The following is a 26,674-nucleotide window of genomic DNA, read 5'->3' on the forward strand; positions in this document are numbered from 1 at the left end:
GTTCAACAAAATAATTTTCGGTCGCCGCAAGAGAAAGAACACATGAAATCATACTTTATACACAAATTTATGTCTCTACACCCATCAGGAATCAATGTTGCACGTGGTAATTTGGAATCACTGAAAGCCTTTCAATAATTGCGACCGTGTTTAGGGACTAGAAACGTTCAACCTTCAAATAGACATAACTGGTATAACATGAAATCACTCCTAACCTATATATTGTAATAATATTATTCACTCTAAATTTTAAAAATTTTTATTATAGATATGCATGTGTCTACATACATACTATGAAGTTTTTATTTTCTAGAACCTTTCAACCTCGGCTTTCTTTTCTCTTTTGTTGCTCTTTCCTCTTTTGTCGCTTCAATAAACATTCCTACCGTGCATCGTTAAAGTCATTGCCAACCCACAAAGTTCTCTTGGTCTCCTTTTTTCCTTCGTCTGTTAACACTAGCGTGCTACCTACCACCAATCCGCCTTTTTTTCATTTTTTCTTTTCTTTTGCGTTTCTCTCATCATTGCTTATTCCCTTGCATTCCGAACTTGCCTATTTCTCTGCCAACATGCCACCAAATTCTTGAGGCAGTTTTGTGGAGCGGGACACCTACGGGGATAGTGAAAGCATATTTTAACCAATGACCTTCCCCAATAAACACGTGGTCTTCCAAACACATCTGGTGTCGCTTACCTTTGACATCCTGGCATTTAAAAGTAGCCGCCTGCTTCTCTCTTGCGCCTTTTTGTGACCTCTTTCTTATGAGTCCCATTCATAGATGTTCAAAAACAGCATAGGCCGTTATCGTCGGCAACCCTTTGTGATGGCCAAACGCGGGGACCGTCTGCTGACTTCGAACTTTCAAGCTCTTTGCTTTTTTCGTGTCTGCAGCGGCTACCCATTGGCAGCACACCGCTCCTACTTTGGGTGTTTCCTTTGTTTCTCTTTCTTTTTTTCTCCACCCTCTGAGAACATTCTGAATCACTACCACCCAACTTGAAATGAAGCAAGGACTGCACTTCTCTGCTTTATAGTTTTTTTTTTTTCAGGCTACGATTGCCAACAGGGACACATGCCACCACCAGGAGATGACGTCTTTACTAACCCCCTTGAAACTAATATGCCAAGGATGAGAAGGCTAGGCACCTTTGACGAAGATAGGTTCTCCTATCGAAACTTTGGTCAGCCTATCTGAGGCATTTTCCACCTGTCGGCTCTCATTTTGATTTTGTTGTGAAGAGTGTGTTTTTGAAAAATGGATGCTGTCTCTATTACCTAGAAAGATGCTGAAAAATAAAACTTGAAATTTTAATATGTGGTGAAGCTTCATGGGGTGAGGATTGATCTGTTAATTATCTTTCTTCAGCCACTGACCTTACCTGTTCGAATATTGGCGGTAAAATGCTCTAACTGTAGTATAAATGAAAATGAAGTGTATGAAATATCATAATAAATGTGTTTGCTTTCAGCTGAGAGAAAACCTGTGTTGTGGTACAAGTTCTTGACATTTATCTTATGCCAATATATGTCTACTTTTAGGAAGTGGGAAAAGATATTTATCAATAAGTGGAAACGATGTCTACCAAAGCAGCTCTGTTATTTTTGTATAATCAGAAAGCTTGAAATGAACTAGGTGAGGCTGAACTCGCATAGTTTCGCAATACCAAGTGTAAATGCAAATTAAGTTGCTGAAGTATGTATATGTCTGCATCCTGAATGAGACGTGTGCACTGTTACGGATAATAATGTTTTCAATATAATGTGTTTGTGTGTCTACACGAACGTCTACGCATACCAAGCACCCTTGCTGTATCAACTCACTGAGCCACCAATTGATATACCCGAGATGCTTATGCTATTTAACACTAAATAATTGTATTTAATTGTATAACCATAAAAGGCAGTCTAAATTTCTATAGTCGGCTTTACAAAGAAGGCTTTGAGTAATATCATTGCATTTCAGTAAGCTTGCTTATACACACACACAGATATATATATATATATATATATATATATATATATATATATATATATAATGAGAACAGACAATATTGCCAAGGAAAGTATAGGGGAAGTTATTAGACCGAATTGTAATGTAAATATGAAGAAAGAAATGTGGGTGAAAAGATAACTTGCCATGGACAGGAACCAAACCTGCGACCTTCGAATAACGCCTTACTCGAAGGTCGCACACCCTTTCAACACCCTCTTCGAAGGGTGTTGAAGTATAAGAACACACTCTAAAAAAATATCGAGTAAAAAGGGTGTCTTTTTGTCCCACAACAATAATCGTCATCAGGCTTGCGTGCGCTTCCTTTCTTGAAAACTCGGCGTGGGCCACTTTCCTATCGAGAATGCAATGTAACCCTGATAATGGGCATGTCGATCGCGACCGGATTGTGCCGGGCGCGGGGCGATAGCGCAAGGATGGAACGCAATATAGATGACGATTATTGTTGTGGGACAAAAACACACCCTTTTTACTCGCACTTTTTTCAGAGTGCACCCTAATATTTTGCTGAACACCCTTCGTGTAGGGTGTTCAGCTAACACCCTTTCAGTAGGGTGTATCTGAAAACACCCATAGGGTGTTTCTCAGGTGACAAGCCAGTTTACACCCTTAAGGCTGTAAAAAAATTTACTGTGTAATGCGGTTGCCGGGAAATCTTTTGTGACAAACACGGTAGTGAGTGCACATCTGAAAGGAAGTGCTCTGGGTGCTTCTCTGGGGAGTCAACGACGAGGTCGTTACTGAGTAGGAGGGAAAGCAGAGTGAACTAACAAATGGCAGAAATAAGAAAAAGAAAAGAAAAAAGACCACAGCATGCTGCGAGGGCTCGCCAAGTGAGGAAGGCGGTTGTCTAGGTGACAGATAAGCTTTTGCACCGCCGGCCGCACGCGCCTCAACATGGCATGTGCAATCCCATCCTCATGAACTGCGCTTAAGATTTCTGCGGGGGAAATTATCGTCGTCAAGCAGATAACGAGACAAGCAGACGCTGCAGTGACAACCAAGTTCCATCACTTCTGTCACCTAGTAGAAATCAACTTTACACACACAATGTTGCCATTAACTCTGGGAAGCCAGCTGGATGTTTGGAGGCAATCTATTAAATTCATTTGAAAACAATCTGCGAATCTCTCAAGCCTGTAATTTGGCATAAATGACGGGAACGTGACCCAGTAAATTTAAGTGGGGTCTACTGACCTCAAATAATCGCTGGAGTTGGCCTTTAACTTTTGAATGAGAGTTCACACCAGTTCGAATTTCTTCTGAAAAGGTCGCTTCTTGGCATACCACTTTTATGCTGCAGTGTAACAACCTTTACACGAAGGTTAAAAGTGGTCAAATATATACTACAATTGAAACCCACAAGAACGAAATCCTGAGGGGAAGAAATTCTCACTGCAATGAAATATTTTAGGAGCACTAACGAACGCCCATAGGAGTTTGTGCACTTCATAATTTGAGACTACGAAACATACATTTATCGCAGTCCCTTATTAACAAAATAAATAATCTGCACTTGTAACAATAACTGCCATAAAAACTGCTCTAATCCACTAATACACTTGTGATACCCTCATATTATGCCTAACTATTGCCACAGAGCCCTTGAGTAGCTGCCGCCATCGTTTAAAAAAAAAGCTGGCCACAATAATGATGATGATGTTAGCCCATCGGTACAGGTGACTGCTTAGTGTTCCAACCGAAAATGCATGTATTTAGCAGTACCAACTACATTTTTAAAAACAATGCACAAGGATCTGTACTTTTGTTCGTTCGCTTCACAGAGTGGTTGTTGGCTTTCTTGGCTTTGCGTGCCCGCTGCTGCCGCACATGGTCACATGGCAGCGTGCAGTCGCTGTGTGTGTTAGGTGTGACGTGAAATGTCAGTAGCGATTGTACAGTCTCATTTGTCTGCTCCCAAAGTTGCCGCCTCCAAAAAAAAAAAGCGGAAGTTCACCATGCTTGAAGATGAGCCTTGAAGGCGCTTGAAGATGAGGCAGCATATACGCGGGCAGACAAATCACCCGGGAGAAAAAGGGCGGGAAAAAAACAGACATCACCGAATTGGGCATTGCGTGCAGCTCAGTGTTTGCGATTAATAAGAACAAGGCCTCCACTCTAGATGCGCTTAAAGGAACACTAAAAGTCAAATAACAATTTATGTCAGAGTGAGAGCTCAATGTATGATAATATCTAAAACGACAATATTATCAATAGCAGTGCTCTACTAACCGAGAATTGAGATAAATGCACAAGAACACATGCACCGCAGTAGGACATTCTCAAAATGATCTCAATGACACCAAACGAACCACACACAATCAATAGGAATCGATCTAGCTGGACTAAATAAAGTGTAGTGATAAATACAGGCTCTGCTATAGAAACGATGAAGAAGACGTTTGTTGTGGCGGAGGCTCGTGCTGCTGTAGCTGCTACTGAAACTGCTGTCTCGGTGCTGTTAGGCCCATTAAACGGTTGCTTCACCCCGGCGTGACGTCTAACAGTATTCTTACATTTCGTGGAGAGTGCTGGTTGTCTCAAGCTGGAACTCCGTTCCCAGGCTCTACCTCAATCCCCCGCCTTGCCAATGCCCGAAGACATGACCCAGCCACCTGCAGTCATAATCCCATCTGTCACCAGTTCCGGAATGCCACGACAGCGATCCAGTGATTTTCAACGTGACCAACGACCAAGACGCTGAAGACTGGCTGTAACAGTATGAAGCAGTAAGCGCCCACAATACATGGGATGACACAGACAAGCTCGCTTACCTTAATTTCTATCTCGCGGGTGTGGCGGAACTGTGGTTTAACAACCACAAAGCGGAAATACCCTTTTGATCAGCCTCCAAGATGCACTTTGCAGAAGTCTTTGGCTGATCTGCTGTTCGCAAGCTCCGTGCCGAACAGTGCTTGCGCTGCCACGCACAGCACTCTGGCGAGACCTTCACCTCGTATATTGAGGATGTTCTGGACCTCTGCTGTTGTATCGATTCCGACATGTCTGGCACTGACAAAATACGGCACATCATGAAAGGTATCGAGGACGAAGCCTTTCACATGCTCATTGCTAAATATCCGCAAACCATCGCCCAGCTGCGGAGATAGCGCATTTCTACTTGAAGTCCAAACCTCAACATCTGCGTTAACCATTGGCGTTATTTTCTCCAAACAAACCATGTTAATGCAGCAAATCTAGCAGTTCGACCGAGAAGAAGTATCGCACCAATTGTCTCTTGTGCCGTACGTGCCAACTAGTGTGCACACGCTGATCTCAACGCTCCACAAGGCGATCGAAGAGCAAGATTCTGATGCCCTGTATCTCGCACACCATCCCTCGCCTATCTCCGCCCCTTTCACTTACACTGAGGCCGCCAGACGATCGCCGTTGTGGCTACCAACCGTCACGGATCTTGCTCGACAGCCCCGTCCCCTCTATGCACTAATTCCACCTGTCCATCCTCACCTACCTCCTGTTCGCCACCTTGCACCATTATTGTTGATTGATTGATATGTGGGGTTTAACGTCCCAAAACCACTATATGATTATGAGAGACGCCGTAGTGGAGGGCTCCGGAAATTTAGACCACCTGGGGTTCTTTAACGTGCACCCAAATCTGAGCACACGGGCCTACAACATTTCCGCCTCCATCGGAAATGCAGCCGCCGCAGGCGGGATTCGAACCCGCGCCCTGCGGGTCAGCAGCCGAGTACCTTAGCCACTAGACCACCGCGGCATGCACCATTATTGTGAAGTAGTAGCTTAGAAAATGCGAGCATAGCAGACGACAGCGCCACATCACCTGGAATATGAGAAGAATGAAGGGGCATTGCGGCGCACCCATTGAAAAAGGAAGAGGAGACGCTCGCGGAGAATGAAGCTGTTCGGACGGCGACAAGACGACGCAAGGGAGCCTAGGGCGAACCCGCAACTACTCGCGAGGTTTGAAAGGCCGGGTTCCAGTCCTCGAGCCATTTAAGTCCTCGGGGCACGGCGTGTCGGCGTGGCCAGGCACGAGTTCTGGGTGAGTGGTCCTGTGGACATCTCCGGTACGGCGAGCGCCCTCGAAAGACCGGAGCTGCTGACCACGTCCACCGAGCCGACGTCGGTGACAGTGTGCGGCTACGCCTAGACCTGGTGATGCCCTTTACAGTGGTATGCTGACCTGGCACCCAAGAGACGACTGCATACGAGTACGCAACAGGTCCCACTTCAAGGCACCGGGTTACGGCTCAGACTGTGAGACTGTTTATTTTCTTATGTTTGTGAACCACGTGCGTGTACAACTTTAGTACTGTATGTGCAATAGTTTTTTTTTTTTCGTCCAATATAACTTCATTTTGTTTTCCTCACTGTCTCCATCTTCAGAGACGACTGTATACGAGTACGCAACGGGTCCCACTTCAAGGCACCGGGTTACGGCTCAGACTGTGAGACTGTTTATTTTCTTATGTTTGTGAACCGCGTGCGTGTACGACTTTAGTACTGTATGTGCAATAGTTTTTTTTTTTTTCGTCCAATATAACTTCATTTTGTTTTCCTCACTGTCTCTATCTTCCTCGCATCACACGCCTTGCTATGTGACGAACCTAACCATGACGTATCTGGCGTCCGCGACAGGACTACTCTTGTTACAGCCAAGAAGAGCATCACATCGCATATGTGTGTGTGACGGTCAATGATGGAAGCAGATAAGCTAACGGCGATCGGAAAGGAATTGGGGTTAAGTGGGTCAGCACTAAAAGAATGGATGGACCAAGAACGCGCACACAAAAAAGAGGCACGTGACGCTCGTCTGGCTGAACGAAATGCCGCGAATGAAGCCGAGGCAGAGGCAGTCGCTAGATTACAAGCAGAGAAGGAAGTTCTTGAGCTCAAGTTAAGGTTGCATCAGTTAGGTGCGACAGCAGGTAGCACAACTACTGGGCAGCTTACCGAGGGTGCGCCCGTAGGCACCATGCAGAGCTACCAAAGTCCACATAAACTCATCCCAGCCTTTAACGAGGAATGCGATGAGATGGACGCATATATAAAGCGACTTGAGCGCGTCCCTACTAGTGAAGATTGGCCGCAAGACAAATGGGCCCTATCACTAAGCCTTTGCTTGACTGGAGAGGCCTTGAGTGTAGTTGGTAGGATGGCACCTGAACATGCCACGGACTACGTAACGTTAAAAAAAAATGCTACTACAACGCTTTAGGTTCACAGAAGAAGGCTATTGGACAAAATTTCGATCAGCCAAACCAGATAATTCTGAAACGGGCACTCAGTTTGCCGGGCGTCTATTAGGTTATTTTGACCATTGGCAAGAAATGGCCAAGACAGACCGGACCTACGATGCTCTGCGAGACAAAATTGTCTCGGAGCAGTTTCTCGCACAATGCCATAAGAAACTCGCTGTGTTTCTTAAAGAAAGAAACTATGAAAGCCTTGAAAAACTTGCGGAGGCTACAGACCCCTACTTGGAGGCCCAGGGGATGATTAACCTTGGCAAATGTAAAGGCGATATCCTGAGCAAGCCTCCAGGTCAAACTCGAACGTCTGAGCGGCAAGATGACAAAGAGAGACCGCAGTGTTTCCTTTGCAACAAAAAGGGTCACAGAGCTGCTGATTGCTGGACCAACAGAAAGGATCCAGGTACAAAGCCACCCTTTTGTGGAAAATGCTGCCGCACTGGGCATAAAACAGGTGACTGCTCCAAAAAGGCCAACAGCGTTGAGAAGGGCTCATGCTCTTTTCAACAAAGAGATGGAGCCAAGATAATTCAGAGTCGCAGGCTTCCCTTTGTGTTCCTTATAGTCCGGAGTGCGCAGAAACGCACCCAGCCATGCTGAAGGAAAAATCGATTCCCACGGCGAAGGTGTACTTGAAGAATATACCGCAACAGTACTGCGAGATACTGGATGCGATTCAATCATTGTCAAAAGGTCTCTTGTGACTGATAGCAAGCTGACTGGAAAGATTTCCTCGATTTACCTCTTGTATGGACGGTTGATGAAGCTGCCTGAAGCACACGTGGAAATTTTTTCACCTTTCTTCACTGGCAAAACTCGAGCCCTTCGTATGGATGCTTCGAAGTCGTTAACAAAGAGGTCAAGACAAGGTTTGCTAAAATATTGTTCTTTATGAAGGACGGAATCCTCTATCGCAAGTACACCCTTCACTCTAAGAGGCAGGTGAATCAGCTTGTGGTACACCAAGGTGCCTCCGACATTTTGTTATGAAAATGGCCCCCGAAGGCATCCTTTCGGGCCATCAGGGAATAAAACGAACTACAGACTGGGTACTCGAAGAGTTCTACTGGCCAGGGGTTCAGTCAGACATCACACGATTTGTTAAATCGTGTGATATATGTCAAAGAACTATTCCCAAGCACTTGGTGGTTCGTGTACCTCTCGGCAACACTCCTATAATTGACACCCCGTTCAAGAGAGTAGCCATTGATATTGTGGGTCCATTATCCCCGATGTCAGAGGGCGGAAACAAGTACGTACTGACAATAGTGGACATGGCAACGCGTTATCCCGATGCTGTAGCACTGCCGAGCATGGAGACGGAGAAAGTCGCTGAGGTACTTCTGGAGATGTTTTCTCGTGTAGGTGTCCCACGGGAGATATCAGTGACAGAGGCACGTTATTCTCGTCACGCCTAATGAAGGAGCTAAGCCGACTTCTCTCCTTCAGACAATTGCCAAAAACCCCATATCATCTCATGGCTAACAGCCTTGTAGAGAAGTTCAACGGCACCCTGAAACAAATGATAAGAAGAATGTGTCAGGAGTGTCCGAAGAAATGGGAGGTACCTGGCGCCCTTACTCTTCGCTTATCGCGAAGTTCCCCAGTCGACCTCAGGCTTCTCCCCGTTCGACTTGCTCTACGGCCATTGCATCAGAGGTCCCCTGGCGATATTGAAATAAATATGGGCCGCCGATCATCTTGATAATGATGTAAAAACATCCTACGGGTACGTAGTCGAACTGCGGAATCCTTTTGAAGACACCTGCCGTCTAGCCAAGGAGGAGCTTCAGAAAGCGAAGATAGTACAAAAGAAGCATTATGACCAAAAGGCCAGACCACGTCAATTATCCCCTGAAGACAAGGTTCTGCTTCTGCTTCCATCGGATACCAACAAACTGGTTCTGACGTGGAAGGGGCCCTTTAATGTCCTTGAGAAGAGAAATGATGTCGACTGTTTAAATGACCTCGGTACCAGAAGCACGCTATTCCATATAAACCTAGTGAAAAAGTATGAGGAACGGCCACCTGCACCACCGCATGAAGCATCAGCTGTTTGCCAGGCGGATGACACTGAAAGTGACGAGCTACCACGCGTACCATTCCAACGAAAGGAAACGTCTGCTGACGTAAGCATATTGGAGTCACTTTCTCCTACCCAGCATGTGCAAGTCGCCAACTTATTGACCAGGTACGACAACGTATTTACGGATGTTTCTGGCAAATCGCACCTCGTATAGTGCAAGCTAAGATTGACCACGGATAGACCTGCAAGCATAAGGCCACACCCTATGCCATTTGCTACCCAAGAAGCGGTATAGAAAGAAAGAGCAGACATGCTGCGACAAGGCATCATAGAACCATCGGAGTCTGCTTACAATTCACCTATAGTAGTTGTGAAGAAAAACAGAACGATGCGTTTGTGCATCGATTTAAGACAACTTAACAAGATTATAGTCAATGATAACGAGCCTATACCCCGTGAACACATCATCTTTGGTAAACTTGGACAAGCAAAATACTTTTCAAAGTTTGACTTCGCCAAGGGCTACTGGCAGGTTCCCATGGAACAAGGCTCGAAACCAATGACTGTTTTTTCGACAGAATCAGGACTGTATCAATTTAGATTCATGCCATTTGGTATTAAAACCGCCCCAGCTGTGTTTAACCGCCTCATAAGGAAAGTGGTAGCAGACATACCGCACGTACTACTACTTTGACGATGTGCTCATTGCTACTGAAACCTAGGCGGAACATATAGCTATACTTGAGTCTTTTCTCAAGCGAGTTCGTGACGCTGGTTTGACCATTTGGCCAACAAAGAGTGAGATTGGTCAAGAGTCTCGGTCATCTAGTAAAATTTCTCGGTCATCTCGTTGGGCAAGGCGTTATTCGACCGCAGGTCGAAACGCTCGACAAAATACAGGCTGCGAAGCGTGCACAAACTAAAGAATAAGTACGCTCGTTCTTGGGCCTTACAGGTTATTACAGAGATTTCGTGCACAACTACTCTGAAGTTTCTTACCCACTGACCAAATCGACCAAGAAGAGGGCCCCAAACAAAGTCCTCAGGGGAGAACGAGAAGTCTTTTGATGGTCTCAAGGTTTTGCTATCTACGCCACCCATTCTAAAAGCACCCGATTTTTCAAAACCGTTTGTACTTCGCACCGATGCATCATCGAGAAGTGTAGGTGCCATACTCATGCAGCGTCGCGAAGGAATACTGCATCCAGTGTCATACGCAAGCCGTAGACTACAACCACCTGAAGCTGCTTACGCTACAGTAGAGTGAGAGGCCCTTGCTCTTATGTGGGCGGTTCGGAAATTTCACATCTACCTATTTGGATGCACATTCATTCTACAGAGTGACCACAAACCGCTTGTGTACATCAAGTCGGCCAAGCATGTGAACAGCCGCGTGTTACGATGGAGCCTCATTCTTATGGAGTACGACTTTTCGGTCGAGTATATCAAAGGCAGAGACAACATAGGCGCAGATTACATGAGCCGTTTGCCAACTCCGTGAGCAACGTCTGTATGAAGAATTGATGCTTAGTGGTATTAATAGCTTATGATGTGAACCTTACACCGCGATACAAGTATCATGACGCTTTAGTTTTGTGACTTGTTTCTTTTTTTTTCCTGGTGTGTACTTTTGTGACCGAATGTGCCGAGTGTGTGAGGCTCGGAACTGCTATAGTGTGCAGTGATGCTTACGTGTGTGTTTCCGACTGCGAACCAATGTGTCCCCAGTGCCCTCAAGTTCTTCTACCGGAAGAACTTTCTTAAGTGGGGGGTGATGTGATGTAGTAGTTTAAAAAAATGCGAGCATAGCAGACAACAGCGCCACATCACTTGGAATATGAGAAGAATGAAGGGGCATTACAGCGCGCCCATTGAAAAAGGAAGAGGAGACGCTCGCAGAGAACGAAGCTGTTCGGACGCCGACAAGACGACGCAAGGGAGCCTAGGGCGAACCCGCAACTACGCGCGAGGTTCGAAAGGCCGGGTTTCTGTCCTCGAGCCATTGACGTCCTCGGGGCATGGCGTGTCGGCGTGGCCAGGCGCGAGTTTTGGGTGAGTGGTCCTGCGGACATCTCCTGTACGGCGAGTACGGCGAGGCTGGAGCTGCTGACCACGTCCACCGAGCCGACGTCACTGACAGTGTGCGGCTACGCCTAGACCTGGTGATGCCCTCTACAGTGGTATGCTGACCTGGCACGCAAGCGACGACAGCATCCGAGCACGCAACGGGTCCCACTTCAAGGCACCAGGTTACGGCTCAGACTGTGTGACTGTTTATTTTCTTACGTTTGTGAACCGCGTGCGTGTACGACTTTAGCACTGTATGTGAAATAATTTTTTTTCGTCCAATCTAACTTCATTTTGTTTTCCTCACTGTCTCCATCTTCCTCGCGTCACACGCCTTGCTATGTGACGAACCTAACCACGACAATTATCAACTAACCCTTGGCGCACTCCGGACAACAGGCCAATTTGCTTTTTCTGCCATCATCCCGGTCATGTAGCACGCTACTGCTGTAGTCAGGATTACAACCCAACTGCTGGTGAGGCGACTTACGACTCCTATCGTCCAGAGCCACCACATCTTCGTTCCCCGCACGTTGGATCAGTCGCCGCCACGTCTTCGACAGGGATCGGTCGCCCTCACCACGGCGCCGTTCTATTTCTCCAATGCTTCCTCGATCACCACCCGCACAAATGGGAAAACTTACCATCGCAGTTCCTAAAGCAAGAGCTGCGCACATATCGAAACCTTGAAGGCCTCCGTTTTTACCTGCTAATGAAATAACTGTGCATATTGATGGTGTACCTGCGAAAGCGCTCGTTGATACTGGTGCTGCCGTGTCTGTGATAAGTGGCGAACTGTGCCGCAAGTTGAAGCTTACGCTGCTGCTTTCCGATGTCTCTCTCCGCACGGCCACTGCGCATCACATCCAACCTTCTGCGGCGTGCACAGCTCGATTGGTCATCCAAAATATTTTGTATGTAGTCGAATTTGTTGTGTTTTCCCCCATGTTCACACGACATCATCTTAGGCTGGGACTTCCTCTGCACTCATCATGCCGTCGTCCACTGTGCGCGTGCCGAACTAGAGGTGTCGACGATGTGTGAACTGCCCCTTTGTGAAGCGCCGACGTCTGAAAGACCTTCTTTCAAGCCGCTATTTTCCCGAGTCACCATGGCCGCGGACACTCGCATCTCTCCTCTATCCTGTGTTCCTGTGCCACTCTTCTGCGACGACGCATCCTCTGTCACCGCCCTCTTTATTCCCTCCGACACCTTCGGCTCTCGCAAAAGCTTCCTTCTCCCGTTCGCAGTTGTCACCGTAGAAAACTCACATGGCTCCATTTATATAACGCACTCACTTCGCTCCCCAGCCATATTATTCCATGGCGAAGTCCTCGGTCACCTTGAGGAGATTGATTCTGTTTCATCCAGTCACCTACCTGATGACTTGCCATCATCCCACTTAAACACCATTACCTCTGATACCGCTCCCACTTCAAGGCTTTTTTTGCCATCGATTGACTCTAAACTTCCCGCTGCTCAGCGACCCAACTCCTGGCTCTACTCGGTCGCTTCAAGATGTCATTTGACCATAGCCAACCTTCTTTTGGTTGCACGTCTGCCATCGTTCACAAAATCGACACCGGTAGCCATGCACCTTTGCGTCAGCATTCATATCGAGTTTCTCACGCTGAACGCCATGCCATTGATGATCAGGTGAACGATATACTTCTACGTGGCATAATACAACCTTCCAACAGCCCTTGCGCCTGTCCGGTTGTACTGATGAAAAAAAAAGGATGGCAGCATCAGATTTTGCGTTGATTACAGGCATCTTAAGATCACGAGAAAAGATGCTTATCCACTGCCCAGAATCGATGACGCCCTCGATTGCCTGCAAGGAGCAGAGTTCTTTTCTTCTTTAGACCTTCGATCCGGCTACTGGTAGGTCCCTATGAATAAAACCGACCGCTCCAAGACTGCGTTTGTAATGCCTGACGAATTGTGATGCCATTCAGCCTCTGTAATACACCTGCCACCTTCGACCGTCTCATGGACATCCTTAGAGGCTTTAAATGGAACACATGCCTGTGCTATTTGGATGATGTCGTCGTTTTCTCGAAGGACTTCGACTCCCACCTCGGCCGCCTTGCAAGTGCCCTGACTTGTCTTTCGGACGCTAGACAGCAGCTGAACTTAAAGAAATGCCACTTCGCTGCCCGTCAGCTTACCATCTTGAGGCATGTTGTTAGCAAGCATGGTGTCCATCCTGATCCAGCCAAGCTTCGCGCTGTCGCGGACTTTCCAAGGCCGGCTACAAAAAAAAAACTCCGCAGCTTCATCGACCTTTGCTCATATTTTCGCTGTTTTGTGCGCGATTTCGCCACCAAAATCGCAACCCTGACGCAGCTACTTGCCGACAACCAAGACATCTCGGTGTGGTCCCCAGCATGCGACAAAGCATTCGCCTCTTTACGTCATCTTCTGACATCACCATTTATCCTATGCCACTTTGATCCAGACGCTCCAACCGAAATCCATACTGACGCTAGTGGAGTTGACCTCGGCGCTATTCTTGCTCAGCGTAAATCTGGCTTCGTGACTGATCACCACGCATTGTGTTGATTGTCGTCATTAAAGACCCATCTAGTCGCCTAGCTCGCTGTGCACTACGTCTCCAAGATTACGACATTCGTGTAATTTATCGGTCAGGCCACAAGCATTCGGACGCCAACGCTCTTTCCCGCTCGCAATTTCATCATGATTATGTTACAGCGTCTGTTTGCAGCTGCGAATGTTCTTCCCTTGAACATGCCGACATGTCTGCTGAGCAACGCCAGAATCCATAAATAGCGTCTCTCTTAGAGTACCTGTCTCAGAAGTCTCCTCGTACCGACAACCGTTTACTTCGATGAACTGCTTATCATTTTACCATTCGTAACGGTCTTCTGTACCGGCGAAACTATCTATCTGATGGCCGCAAATGGTTGCTGGTAATCCCTCGCCACCTACATTCTGACGTCTGTGCCTCCTTCCACGCGGATCTGCAATGCGCCCACGCAGGTGTAGTGAAGACGTATGCTCGCCTACGAATTCGATATTACTGGCGTTGAATGTACTGCTTTGTTAGGCAGTACGTCTGTTCATGTTCCTTGTGCCAACGCCAGAAGAGCTCCCCTCGCACAACCACAGGGCCACTCCAGCCACCGCCTTGTTCTTCTCGGCCTATCGGCCGCATCGTAATCGACTTGTACGGTCCTCTACCATACACACCAAATGAAAACCGCTGGGTCGTCGTAGCCGTGGAACACCTTACGCACTACGCCGAAACTTCGGCGCTTCCCGAGGCCACTGCGCGTGAAGTCGGCTTGTTCATTCTGCACAACCTCGTCTTTCGGCATAGTGCACCCTGCGAGCATCTCGGTGACCGTGGACGTTCCTTCTTGTCGGAAACTGTAGAAGCCCTCCTACGCGAATGCAACATCGTGCACCGAACAACCATCGCATATCACCCCCAAACCAACGGGATGACCGAGCGATTTATTCGCATGCTGGGTGAAATGCTCTCCATGTATGTTTCCGATGAGCATACAAACTGGGACCGCATACTGCCATTCGTTAGTTACGCTTACAATAGCGCAATTCAATCAACAACTGGATTTTCCCCATTCTTCCTTCTTTATGGCCGGGAACCTCCATCGTTCTTGGGCACTATCCTTCTGTACCGCCCAGACCCTTCAGAATCGACGACTTTGGCTGAAGCCGCCACATATGCCAAAGATTGTCGGCAGCTCGCATGTTCACTTACTACGCACGATCTAGCTCGCCAGAACCACTCCCATGACCGACGCTCATCCCCTTCGTCATACACGCCTGGAACAATCGTGTGGCTCTGCCATCGTCTGCCCCAGGCATTTGCTCAAAGTTCATACCCAAGTATGATGATCCATACCGGATCCTGCATCAGACATCACCAGTCAACTATATGGTTGAACATATTCAGCCACCTACAGATCAACAGCGCCGCGGGCGCGAGACTGTGCACGTCGACCGTCTAACACTTCACTACGACCCACCAGTCCTGTCTGTGCCATATGTCGCCAAAATGGCTCCTTTCGCACAGGGGAGTCAATGTAGTGACAAATACGGGCTCTGCTATAGAAACGACAAAGGACGTTTTTTGTGGCGGAGGCTCGTGCTGCTGTAGCTGCTGCTGAAACCGCTGGCTGCTGTGTCGGTGCTGTTAGGCCCATTAAACGGTTGCTTCACCCCGGCGTGGCTTCAAGCAGTATTCTTACAAAAGAACCTTCCGTGCATCAAGGGACACAAGAAAATCCTGCTTGATAATTTTTTGATTATTGGAAAAAAGAACCGCTGGACATTACTAACAGTAATAGCACGAGTGGCTCAAAAATTTAATTTTCACATGGTCAAACTGGACAGGTGGTGCCATTTAGTGGGGCCTAGTTGAACCAAAATACGCTTGCAATTTCAGAGCCAATGGCAGGAAATCGATCAACGGCCGTTGTTGGTGCTATGGCTCCCGCTGCTCTCAGTCTGCTGCTACTAGCGCAGTAAAGCAGGAAAACATTGTGCACGGCAACAGCGACGTGAGTCGTTCGGGTCGGTTTGCTTCTTGAGGCAGGTAATTTGACGTGCGCTAACCTATTGCGGACTACTAATACGTGATTTTATTTTAAAATAGGCCCTTCCTTGGCACAAAAGTAACACTACGAGGTTTCTGGACCGCTCTTTCAACAATCAACGTCGACTTAATACCTAGTTGCCTTTAGTTTCCCTTTAAAAACAGCGCGACCGCAAGCATCAAAACAGTGACAGCTTTGTTTACTGTGACTTCGAAGATGTGTTGATTACCATGGACATAATTCACTCGTTTTTTGGGGAGCACGATGACGTGGCAAATGGACCACTTTTTACAATGCGAGTCAAGAGCAATGAAACTGCTGCAGTGAAAGCACAGCAAAGTAAGCTCTCTGACTTTTAGCAATAAAATGTGTTTTTAGTCAATTCCCTGCCTTTTCTGCTACACTCTCGTGTCAAAAAAAATCCTGTGAAATGAAATTTTTTTGCTTTCCCCGCCGATTTCATTATTGTGAGTTTCAACTGTACCTATATGCATTCTTTTTGAATACCGTATTTACTCTCATAATATGCATACTTTTTTCCAGAAAATCCAGCACCAAGTTTGAGGTGTGCCTATATGTGGCTTAAAATTTCCGAAAATTTTATTTTAGACTACAGCAAAGACCACTGATAACTAAGTAGCCCAAGTCATGATATCTGCACTCCAGTCGAAACAACCTAATTTCATAAGCAAAATGTATTGAGCATCCAGTTTCGCGTGTCCGAGATTCAAGGCATACGATGAGGTGTGCTTACAAGCAATCAAATTTTAAAAAATTTATATCGAAAAACCCGAATTGCTAATAAAATGAACGTGAAAAAAAAGATGAAAAAAAGCACTATCACGGAAATTCTACGATTAGGTTTCAGGCCATTTAGGTTATGTGCATAGTCACGACCGAAGTTTCGTGTGCTGAAATGGTATAAAACAATCATTTCAAGGCCTTCAACCCATATCCAAAGACACTGCAATCGAGTCTTGAACTATCATTTTAATGTTACAAGCACCACCGATGCCCTCTTTCCTTCAGCCACTGCAAAGAGTTGTGTTGATTCTGTACAAAACTACAACTTTGATTGCCGGCAACTGCGACTGAAAAGCAACAAATGCTGAATAGGCTTAGTTGTCATGGGAAGTTTGTACGAGTGAGCACTAAATCAAGAGCAGCGTGCGTGACGCGATGTTTAGGTTTACAGTTAAAAAATCAACGGCAAGACAAGTCCGCCGAGCTTGTGCAAGCCTGAGTAGTGGCAGCAAAGGTGAGAGCTCGCTTTGGAAAGCCGAAAAGGTTTTAAAGTTGCGGACAAGGTAGTAAAGATGATAGCGACGACGCTTTTCCGGACAGGAAACTCAAAGTGCACTTAATGAAGACGCAATCGCACCTTCTATGCGGAGTGCACACGGCTGAAGCCACACCAGCCTCGGTGCCCAGGCAACCGACCTTCTTCCACACTCGGTGAGCCCGCGCAGCACTGCCACGATCTTTTTTTTTTCTCTCTCTCGCTCCAGTTAAGCAAGAGGACGTCGAATCAGAAATGTGCAAATACTGCACAGAACTACTGATCACAGCCAAGTTCGGGGTGCGCCTATTATGCGCAGACATAAAAAAACCCGATTTTTTCACGACGAAACTGGGGGTGCACCTATAATGCGAGTAAATATGATACTTAGTAATTTCGAGTACAGTCAAACGCCTTTACAAGAAACACTGATATAAGAGACAAATGGGTATGAAAGGCACCAGCATGCCTACAGTAAAATACGGGGGATAGGAATGCGCATACGAGTTCCCCTGCTTAGAAAAGACATCTCATATAAAAGACGAGAATTGCTGCCCAGAGCATGCCTATTGTAAAAGGATTTAACTGTAATTAAAAGTCATCTTCAAGGTGAATTCAAATACTGTTGTTTTTTCAAATATTCGAAGCCCTCAAGTATTCACTCACCCATAGTTTAATAATTTCTTGATACTTTTGATAGTTTGGCATTAGGTTAATTTGACCATTTTTCCTAGTCTCGTAGGATCCGAATTGACGAGCTTTTACAGTATAACATCTCTTACAATCTCAAGCCACCTCATATTCATTAGCATGTGAATTCGTCATTTTTATTTTGTTGCGTAGCTATATCTCTGTTCTTTTTCTTTTGTCATTCATATTTTGTCCACCAGATGTTACTGCACAAAATGCCTATACTACATGATCTTAAAATAACAGTTAAAAGTCTGCCATAGGCTGGCAAAAACTGTGAACATCACTCAGACTTACTTGAGAAACATTTCACATTTTAGACTCGCTTAGGCTGGCCAATATTTTCCACAACTGGACTCACTTACACTGACTAAAGTTTTCTCCTGAGTGAGCTTGCCGACTCATGTATGGAGTCAGCGCACTGCTTCCTTATATCTGCATTTCTGCCCTTGGTGATGTTTCTTAATTATGTTACCATCCCGATCACAGTCCCTTGGACACTGCCACTAAGTATAAGTCTGAGAAGCATGCCTACCTCTAGGCAGTGGTCCACAATGCCGCTAGCATGCAGGGCAACTGCAGCTGAAGTGCTGCAGTAGTTCTGGCAAGCAGGATCGCTGGGGCCAGAAGCCTTGGCTGAACTTTTGATGCGTGACATCATGATACTGAGTAGGCGCATGACAATGAGCTGTTCCTCAGAGGATGGGCTCCTCTGGACCAGACGAGCCACGTTTCTCTCTAGCTCACCAATCAAGCTGCTCAGCAAATTGTCCAGGGTCGCGCGATCTCTGTCATCCTCACTATCTAAATCTGAGCTGAGCATTAGCACCACCTGCAAGCAAAATGCATATGATTATGCAAGCTGTACATATTGTTAAATGTGCATAATAGAAAATGACAACAATGACACTTCTTGAAAAATAGTGCCTATGTCCAAGCAAACTAAAATTAGCTAGTTGTTTGCCAAAGCATGGAGTGGCTTTTAAAAATTATATAGTATTGACCAAAAAGCAGCCTTCACTGTTATGTCATCAATGGTAATCGAGGGCGTGTTTACACTTCCTACAAAAAACAAACCTTTCAACTGAATTTCAGGATGTACGACTACGTATATTGGACAAAGAGAACAGCTTCATATGCAAGTCATCATCTGTATACCGCACTTACAATTTTGACACTAAGTTCAGGTAAGACTGTAAGGCATTGACATCATTGTGACACATGACCAAAATACAGTAGAACCTCGCTGATACATTACTGCACAATACATTTTCCCAGTGCCAACATTTGCGAGCAATAAAAAAAAATTATATACAGTAGAACCTCGTTGATATGTTCCCGTTTAATACAATTTCTCAGCTCTTACACTTGAAATCGCGAAAACTAAAATGCCCCCATAGATCTATGTGTTAATACGTTCTGCTTAATGCGTTCCCGGAAAATACGATTATTCGGCAGCATCGTTTGGCATTGTGGTAAACAGCAGTTATATGATACCTTCTGCGGGCAAAAATTCCAATTCAGGCGTGCAAAAAAAAAAAAAAACAGCAAAAAAAACCCTCTTGCGTGCTTGTGAAGCGCCAAGTGGCAGACTGCTGCCACACAGCGGCGACGGTTGCTTTGCTGCATTCAATTGTCACCCCTCTCCCACACAGAGACCCGTCTTAGCCGTCAAAGTCTTTAAACGGTTTTCAAAAAATGCCAGTTATTTTCTGTAGCACAGTGGTTTTCGCTATTTATCATAGCGTGTAAGGCTGCCGGATCATCGGTATTCAGTTTCTGCCGGTACTCAGCCTCCCAGTCGTGTTTTCATGCTCGTACTGCACCATCAGCCCAGCGAATGCGAGCTTTCTCATGTTTCCACTGTCGGCACCTTGCAATAGTTGTCCTTGGCCTACTCAAGTGGAGGTTCTCACAGCGCGCACGCTACCGAAGCGCCACGTCAGCGATGAGATAGACGATGTCACTCACAACGTAGCCAATGGCGTGCAAGGTTTACGACGCCGAGGATGCGTGACAGATCACAGCCAAAGGAGACCCCTGTCCACTCTGACACCGATGTCGAATGGTTTAGGGATATGCAGGCCGCGCCAGGTTTCCTCTGGCCGGGCCCTGTCCGAGGCAGCATGTTGTTTAGTGTACATAGTCCGCGATTTGAGACAGAAGGGTCCGGCATGGCGTCGAAGAAGCACAAGCCCTTGTTAATTAAGGAGAAACGAAGAAACAAATAGACATAATAAACGAACTAGGACTGCCAGCGTCTACTGTTTGTATCGTGGTGTCTAAGCGGAAAGAGATCGCGAACGCCTTGGTATTCGATGGCGCAGCAAAGCAAGCCTGTGGAGCCCGCCATGGGGAGCTGGAGGAGGCGCTATCGAAGTGGTTTAAGCAAAAACGAGCCTCCGGAATCAACTTACATGGCAGCGTTCTTAAGGAGTACATGTTTCAGGAAATGCGGTTTTTAGCGGCAGCTTGCATCAGAGAACACAGAGCGCAGCAAAGACGACTCTGTGACGTGCGCATCTGACATCGACGCCGACATCGATGAGAAGTTCCTCTCCACCAGCGCCGACACACCCTTCGTCGAGTTTGTCTTGATAGACGACAACGCCCACACTTGCGAGACGCAAAGTGTCGCCGAGATTGTTGCAAAGCTGGTGGGGGGCGAGGCAGCAAGGAGGTAGGGGACGATGCAGTGAAGGAGGTGGGGGATGAGGCACCGGAAGACAGCGGCGAGAAGGAAAGAGTGCGCTGACCGGCTAACTTTGGCAAAGCCCTTGCTGAACTGGAAACTTAACAAAGCTTCTTTTCCAGGAAAAACAATGTAAATGCGGACAAGAGTCTGCAATGTGTGCAGAAAGAGCTTTTCTTGTCTAAAGGTGAGAAGCAACAGCAGAAAATGACTGTTTTCGAGAAATAAAGGTTTTTCACTCTAACACTTATATGAACTTGGCAGCCTAATTTTTTGCTGGATTTGCATCGTACGTTTTCCTGGATCATACACTTAATTTCAGAGTTTTTTTCGAAAACGTATTAACGAGGTTCTACTGTATTACCTAATACATATATGAAAATGAAATAGCATGCAAAAATGGGAAAACAGAACTGAGCCCATTGAAACCACTCCCCACGCCCGTTATTTTTGCATGCTGTTTCATGCTTTATTATGTACCAAATGGTATATTTACAGTCAGTTATGCTTCTTTTTCAGCTGCTAATAACTCATTCGAAAACAATCATTTAGCACCAAGTATGGTTCTTTGTCAAACTAATATTGGATAATGCACTATCCAGCCACTAGATCTCATGCGCAATAGAAAATTCGCTAAGTGCATGTGATTTCGCTAAGAGCATGTGCATGGGCACAGCTTATGCAATGTCGCCTAATCGCCTTCTGTTCCTTGAACTGGTAATGCCGATTTCCGCATCATACCAACTGCATGCGTGGAACCAGTGCACCATCTGGCCGTCTGCGGGCAAGATCGGCGCTCAATGGGACCACTCTCGGGCACTGTGATTAACGGCAAGCAAGACGGATCATGGCTGACCCTATAAATCAGCCAGCTTCAACCTACGGCCTCAGAGGGCACAACGACAACGGTTATGCAATGTCGCCTAATCACCTTCTGTTCCTTGAACAGGTTAGTTATTACTGTTATTATAGCTACAAGAATGATGATCGCTTTATTGTGCTGCCGTGCCCCAAAGTGATTTTTTCTGGCTTTGTATCATTGTGTCTATTGCTTTACAGCGATGTATAAATGAACCCTGGGCCAGAAACGAAAACAATGTTGAAAGAATTGTGTGACGGGCAAAAGGCAATGCAAGCTGATCTAGAAAGCTTGAGCAAGGGGATGAAGGTAGTAGAAAGCAGCCTTAAAGGGGTTAAAGAACAAGCGAGTCTGATAGCTGAATTGTCAAAAACAGTTAAGGAATTAGAGACTACTCTTAGTAAGCAGCAGGAAAGAATAGAGAGCTTCGAGGACAGAAGTAGGAGGAATAGCCTAATGGTACATGGAGTATCAGAAACCGACAAGGAATCTGCTGCCGATCTTGAAGCGAAGGTGCTCGTAAATGTATTCCAAAAAAGGCTTGGTGTCAACTTGAGTACCGTGGAACGAATACACAGGATAAGGAAAAAAAGCTTTAGGCCTTGAATCGTCATTCTCAGTTTGTATGTCTACAGAAAAAAGGCTGACGTTTACAAGCAGTGCAGAAAGCTGAAAGGCAGCGGCATCTCTATATCGGATAACTTTTCGAAGGAAACATTGGCAAGGGGTAAAATGCTCTGGGATTCCGCGACACAGGAAAGGGACAGTGGGTGTCATGTACGCAGACTCGGACGAGTACACGTGGGAGTCAAAGAACAGCCGCACTAAGGTTCAGCGTCCAAAAAGAGAGGTTGCTTCTCTTAAGGATAACCGACAGGAAGAAAAATGTAATCCAAGCACATTACGCTAGATCAATTTGAATGCAAGAAGTCTGGCTAACAAGGTTGGAGACCTGGAATACATCCTGGCTAACTATGATCCTCACATCATCACAATTACCGAAACGTGGCTGTGGCCCGAAATAGAAGACCAAGAGCTTGTTTCACCGAACTATAAAATCATTCGCAGGGACCGCGATGCGCGTGGGGATGGAGTTGCTGTAGTGATCAAGGCTGATATATACTGTGTACAAATGGCTGGCATTCTAACACACGAAAGTAGATAAAACAACGATAATTCTTGGTGCAGTATATCCACCACCTAACACCCCTATTTCGTATCTCGAAAATCTGCAGCTTCACTTAGAAGGCCTAAAGATCCGCAGCTCTCGAATTATTATTTCTGGGGATTTCAACTTGCCAGACATCAAATGGTCTGAGCTTGGTGCGGAGCCTCACGAAAAAAACCAATGTGAACTGCTCCTAGAGATGGCCTTCAGTCATGATTTACATTAGGTAGTTCAAGAGTGCTCGGGATCGATTTTGGATCTAGTGTTCCTGGACGGGCGTTTTGAAGAATATGAGGTACTACTAGTAGAGGCTGGCATTTCAGATCATAAGTTAGTTTATTTGGAAATAAAGTATACCACCTTGTGCTCAAGGACTGACAGCACAAATACGCATGTCTCAAATTTTGTCAGAGCCGATGACACAAGCATTATTGATCACCTTTCGCTATGTTTAGATAGTTTCAGCCAGACAAACGATGTCAATGCAATGTGGGCTGAATTTTAAAATATCGCATTTCACTGCATCGGTAGGTTTGTATAAACATAATTCATGGATAACCCGCGAGATAATACAATTAAAACAAAAAATTATCCGTGAACGAAAAAAGTTAAGAAAAGATCACAGTAAAATTTTGGCACTAAGCATTGCCTTGTGCACAAAGCTGACTGCTGCTAAGAAAACCATCTATTATGTTACATTGACTGGTTTTATAAAGGACGATCCACACCGTTTTTGGCACCATTTGTCACTAGGTAACGAGGGTCCTAGATACATTGTCGTTAATGATGAACTTGTGACTGAATTCTCTCGTATTGCAACTTATTTCAATAACTTTTTCCAATCTGTGTTTACTGATAGTTCTGCAAATGATTTTTCACTCTTTGCGCTACAATCCCCATACATTTCAACAATGCCTGATATAGAGGTATGAAGGTATTGTAGCACTTTTGCTTAACATTAAAGATAAGAAATCCATACGTCCTGATGGTATACCAAATGTGTTTTTACGCAGGTATTCAGAATGGGTAGTCCGCTATGTTGAGATTATATTTAAGGCATCGCTAGTACAGAAACAAGTCCCAGATGATTGGCTAGTTGCAAAAGTTGTTCCAGTACACAAATCAGGTGGAAAGCAAGAAATAGGAAACTACCGGCCCGTTTCATCGACGTGTGTGTGTTGCAAGCTTTTGAAGCACATAATATCAAAATCAATCTACGGTTATCTTGAAAACAAATTGCGTTTTTTCCTAATCAGCACGGCTTTTGACAGAACCCATCCACTGTTACACAATTGGTAGAAACAATGACTTTTCGACGACTGCACTAATCACAGAAAACAGATCGACGCTATATGTTTAAATTTATTGAAGGCTTTTGACCGGGTTGTGCACACCAACTTAAATAAGCTAATAAAAATGAATATAAATTATGAAATTGTAGCGTGGATCCGCTTATACCTCACAGGTCGGACACAATCCGTCGAAATAAATGGCAACTAATCGGATCTCTTAAACGTAACTTCAGGCGTACCACAGGGATCCGTATTGGGACCCCTGCTTTTTTTTATTTACATAAATGATATTGCTAATGACATAATTGACGACATAACTGTCTGGTTATGTCATCATAACCAGACGTCATAACCAGAATCATCAGGCATCACTTAAGCAAGCTTTCAGAGCTGTAGAAGGATGGGCCACTAAATGGCAAATGAAAATCAATGAATCCAAATCAGTTATGCTCAGAGTTCCAAACAGAAAAAAAACATGTAATTAAATATAAATATGAGATGAATTCCACAACTCTAAACGAAGCTGACTCGATAAAATACCTAGGCTTAATCATTTCAAATGACTTAACTAGGAAACCGCACGTGAACAGCATTTGCGCAGCTGCAGAAAAAAAGTTATGGTTCCTTCGTCGCAAACTAAAGCTAGAAACACCATCCATTAAGCTGCTTGCATAATTGACCTACAAAAGGCCAACGTTAGCATACGCCAGTGCAGTGTGGGATCCCTTCCAGTCAGGGTTAATAAATCGAATCGAAAAAATACAGACAAAAGCCGCAAGGCTAATTTTATCGCATTATTCACGAAATGACTCCGTTTCTGAAATGCTTCACTTGCTTTAATTGCCTACGCTGGCTCATCGCCGGAAAGTCGGTCGACTTAAATTTTTTTTTTTTTGTTATCAAAAGGACACCTCAATATTGAAACTAAACCTTATCTTGTTCCCAGGTCCTCCAGCAATGTCAGATCATGCAATCAATTTGTGTTTTCGGTTCCAAAATACAATCTTGATGTGTACGCATACTCCTTTTTTCTATGAATGATAAAAGAGTGGAATCACTTTCCAGTACCAGTGCTGAATTCAAAGAGCATAGAAAGCTTTGAAAAGTGCATTAAAAATATGTCGTGAACATTGCGTGTTGCAATAGTGTTGTACATATATTGCCATGTTATTTGAAAATACATTGTGTAGTTACTTCATATTGCATACTATACCACCATCACAATACATGTATGTACGTTTTTATTAACAGCATTATAAAAATATTTTTCCTTTGCGTATCTTTTAAAGTTCTGTCTTCACTGCAATATGTTGTACTTGTTTTTGTTTTATGTTAACATTTACGGTACCCACCCTGTTATGGCCATGACAGCCAACAGTATTTGGAAATAATAATAATAATTTCTGTGTTGTCCATATATACGTCGAAACCTGTCACAATGAAACTGATGGGGTGCGGAAAAAATCTTTGCTGAAGCGAAAATTTCGTTGTAGTATAGTAATAATATAGCTAACCTGAGCTAGTAAAACAAAGGAACTTTTGTTCCCAAATTTCAAAGAGTGCCGGCTGCTTCCTTTTCTTTCCCAGCAGCGTCACCACGCGATTCTCATCCATGCATAGCAACGTGATGGTGAAAAGCACCAGAAACAATGGCCACAGCGGATTCCCTCAACGAACCTAACAGTTGCACTAACACGCTAGCACCAACTGCTGTTCACCGTCAAAGCAAATCTGACAACGACGACATGAAGGTGTGGTATCTTGGAGCGGAGCTTATGCCTATGCTTATCATCCACCAGTCGCAGCTAGCCGATTTGGTTAATAACGCGGAAAAACAGCCGCTATGACCACTAACCACACTGGGTAAGTGCAAAAAGAACCTAAAGTATTGGAACAGCATTGGCATCAAAAAAGCCATTGGTCCACGATTGCACCCAGCAGCAGCGTGCAGAAAATCGAGCAACTGAGCCTCAGCTTCGGTTTGTCTGTGGCTCAAAAAAGCAAGCCAGTGACAAAAGCGGAGTAGTCTCATTGGCGGCTTCCAGCAATGGCGGCCTCCATGCTTAGTAAGCAGCAGTAGTTTCTGGTGGTGCCAACAGGTGTTTGACTTTGTCCACGTACATTTATGTTTCAAAAAAGCATCTAAATGTTCAAAATTGTGTTTTCTGCATGGAATTAAATATCTGAGCCTGAAAATGCATCGCCAAATTTCGTTGAAGTGAAAGGGCAGAAGAAGAAAAATCATTGACTCCTACGAATTTCTGACGGGGAACTAAGACTTTTTTGTTATAACAGAAGCGGCCACGTTCATTGTAGTGGGGCTCGATTGTAGTACTCCAAAAACAAATTCTCATCACATTTTACTTCAGAGGTATACATGCTGTTCTCACGCATCGCTCGCTTGCACAGACAGGAGTGACTGTCAATGCGTGCACATATTACGTGCAACTTACTTGGCCCACACGGCACGAGAGTGAATGGTTATGCAATATATGCTGATGCGACAACAATGTGTGCACAAGTCTTTACATGGTAAATGTTTGACGCAATAGCAACAAGATGCGATTGAGTCAACTAAGCTAGCAAGGCCGTACATAATATAGTATTTAGACCATACATTCTTTGGGCAAGCAAGAAACTTGCAGCCTTAATGAACACCCTGTATTATGTGCTTGTTACGTGATCTGCCTGAAGATGAGCCATACTCTAAATATTTAAATAATAGATAAAAAACATGCTTTTCACTAATCAGCATCACGACTGCTT

At 45.2% G+C, this 26,674-nt stretch overlaps 1 protein-coding gene and 1 non-coding gene across 5 annotated transcripts in view; both read right to left on the reverse strand.

Moving 5' to 3' along the window:
• Positions 1–26,674, reverse strand: part of poe (E3 ubiquitin-protein ligase-like protein poe) — a 567,105-nt gene that overhangs the window by 175,481 nt on the left and 364,950 nt on the right. For all 4 annotated transcript variants that reach the window (XM_075878938.1, XM_075878937.1, XM_075878939.1 and 1 more), the window contains one exon: positions 18,433–18,729. In XM_075878938.1, coding sequence (XP_075735053.1) covers positions 18,433–18,729 — 297 coding nt within the window. The remainder of the gene's footprint in view (positions 1–18,432; positions 18,730–26,674) is intronic.
• On the reverse strand, positions 5,679–5,751 carry TRNAS-GCU (transfer RNA serine (anticodon GCU)). Its single transcript has one exon. It is a non-coding gene; the product is annotated as a tRNA-Ser (tRNA).

This window comes from Rhipicephalus microplus, chromosome X (assembly GCF_043290135.1).
Source record: "Rhipicephalus microplus isolate Deutch F79 chromosome X, USDA_Rmic, whole genome shotgun sequence".
NCBI lineage: Eukaryota > Metazoa > Arthropoda > Arachnida > Ixodida > Ixodidae > Rhipicephalus > Rhipicephalus microplus.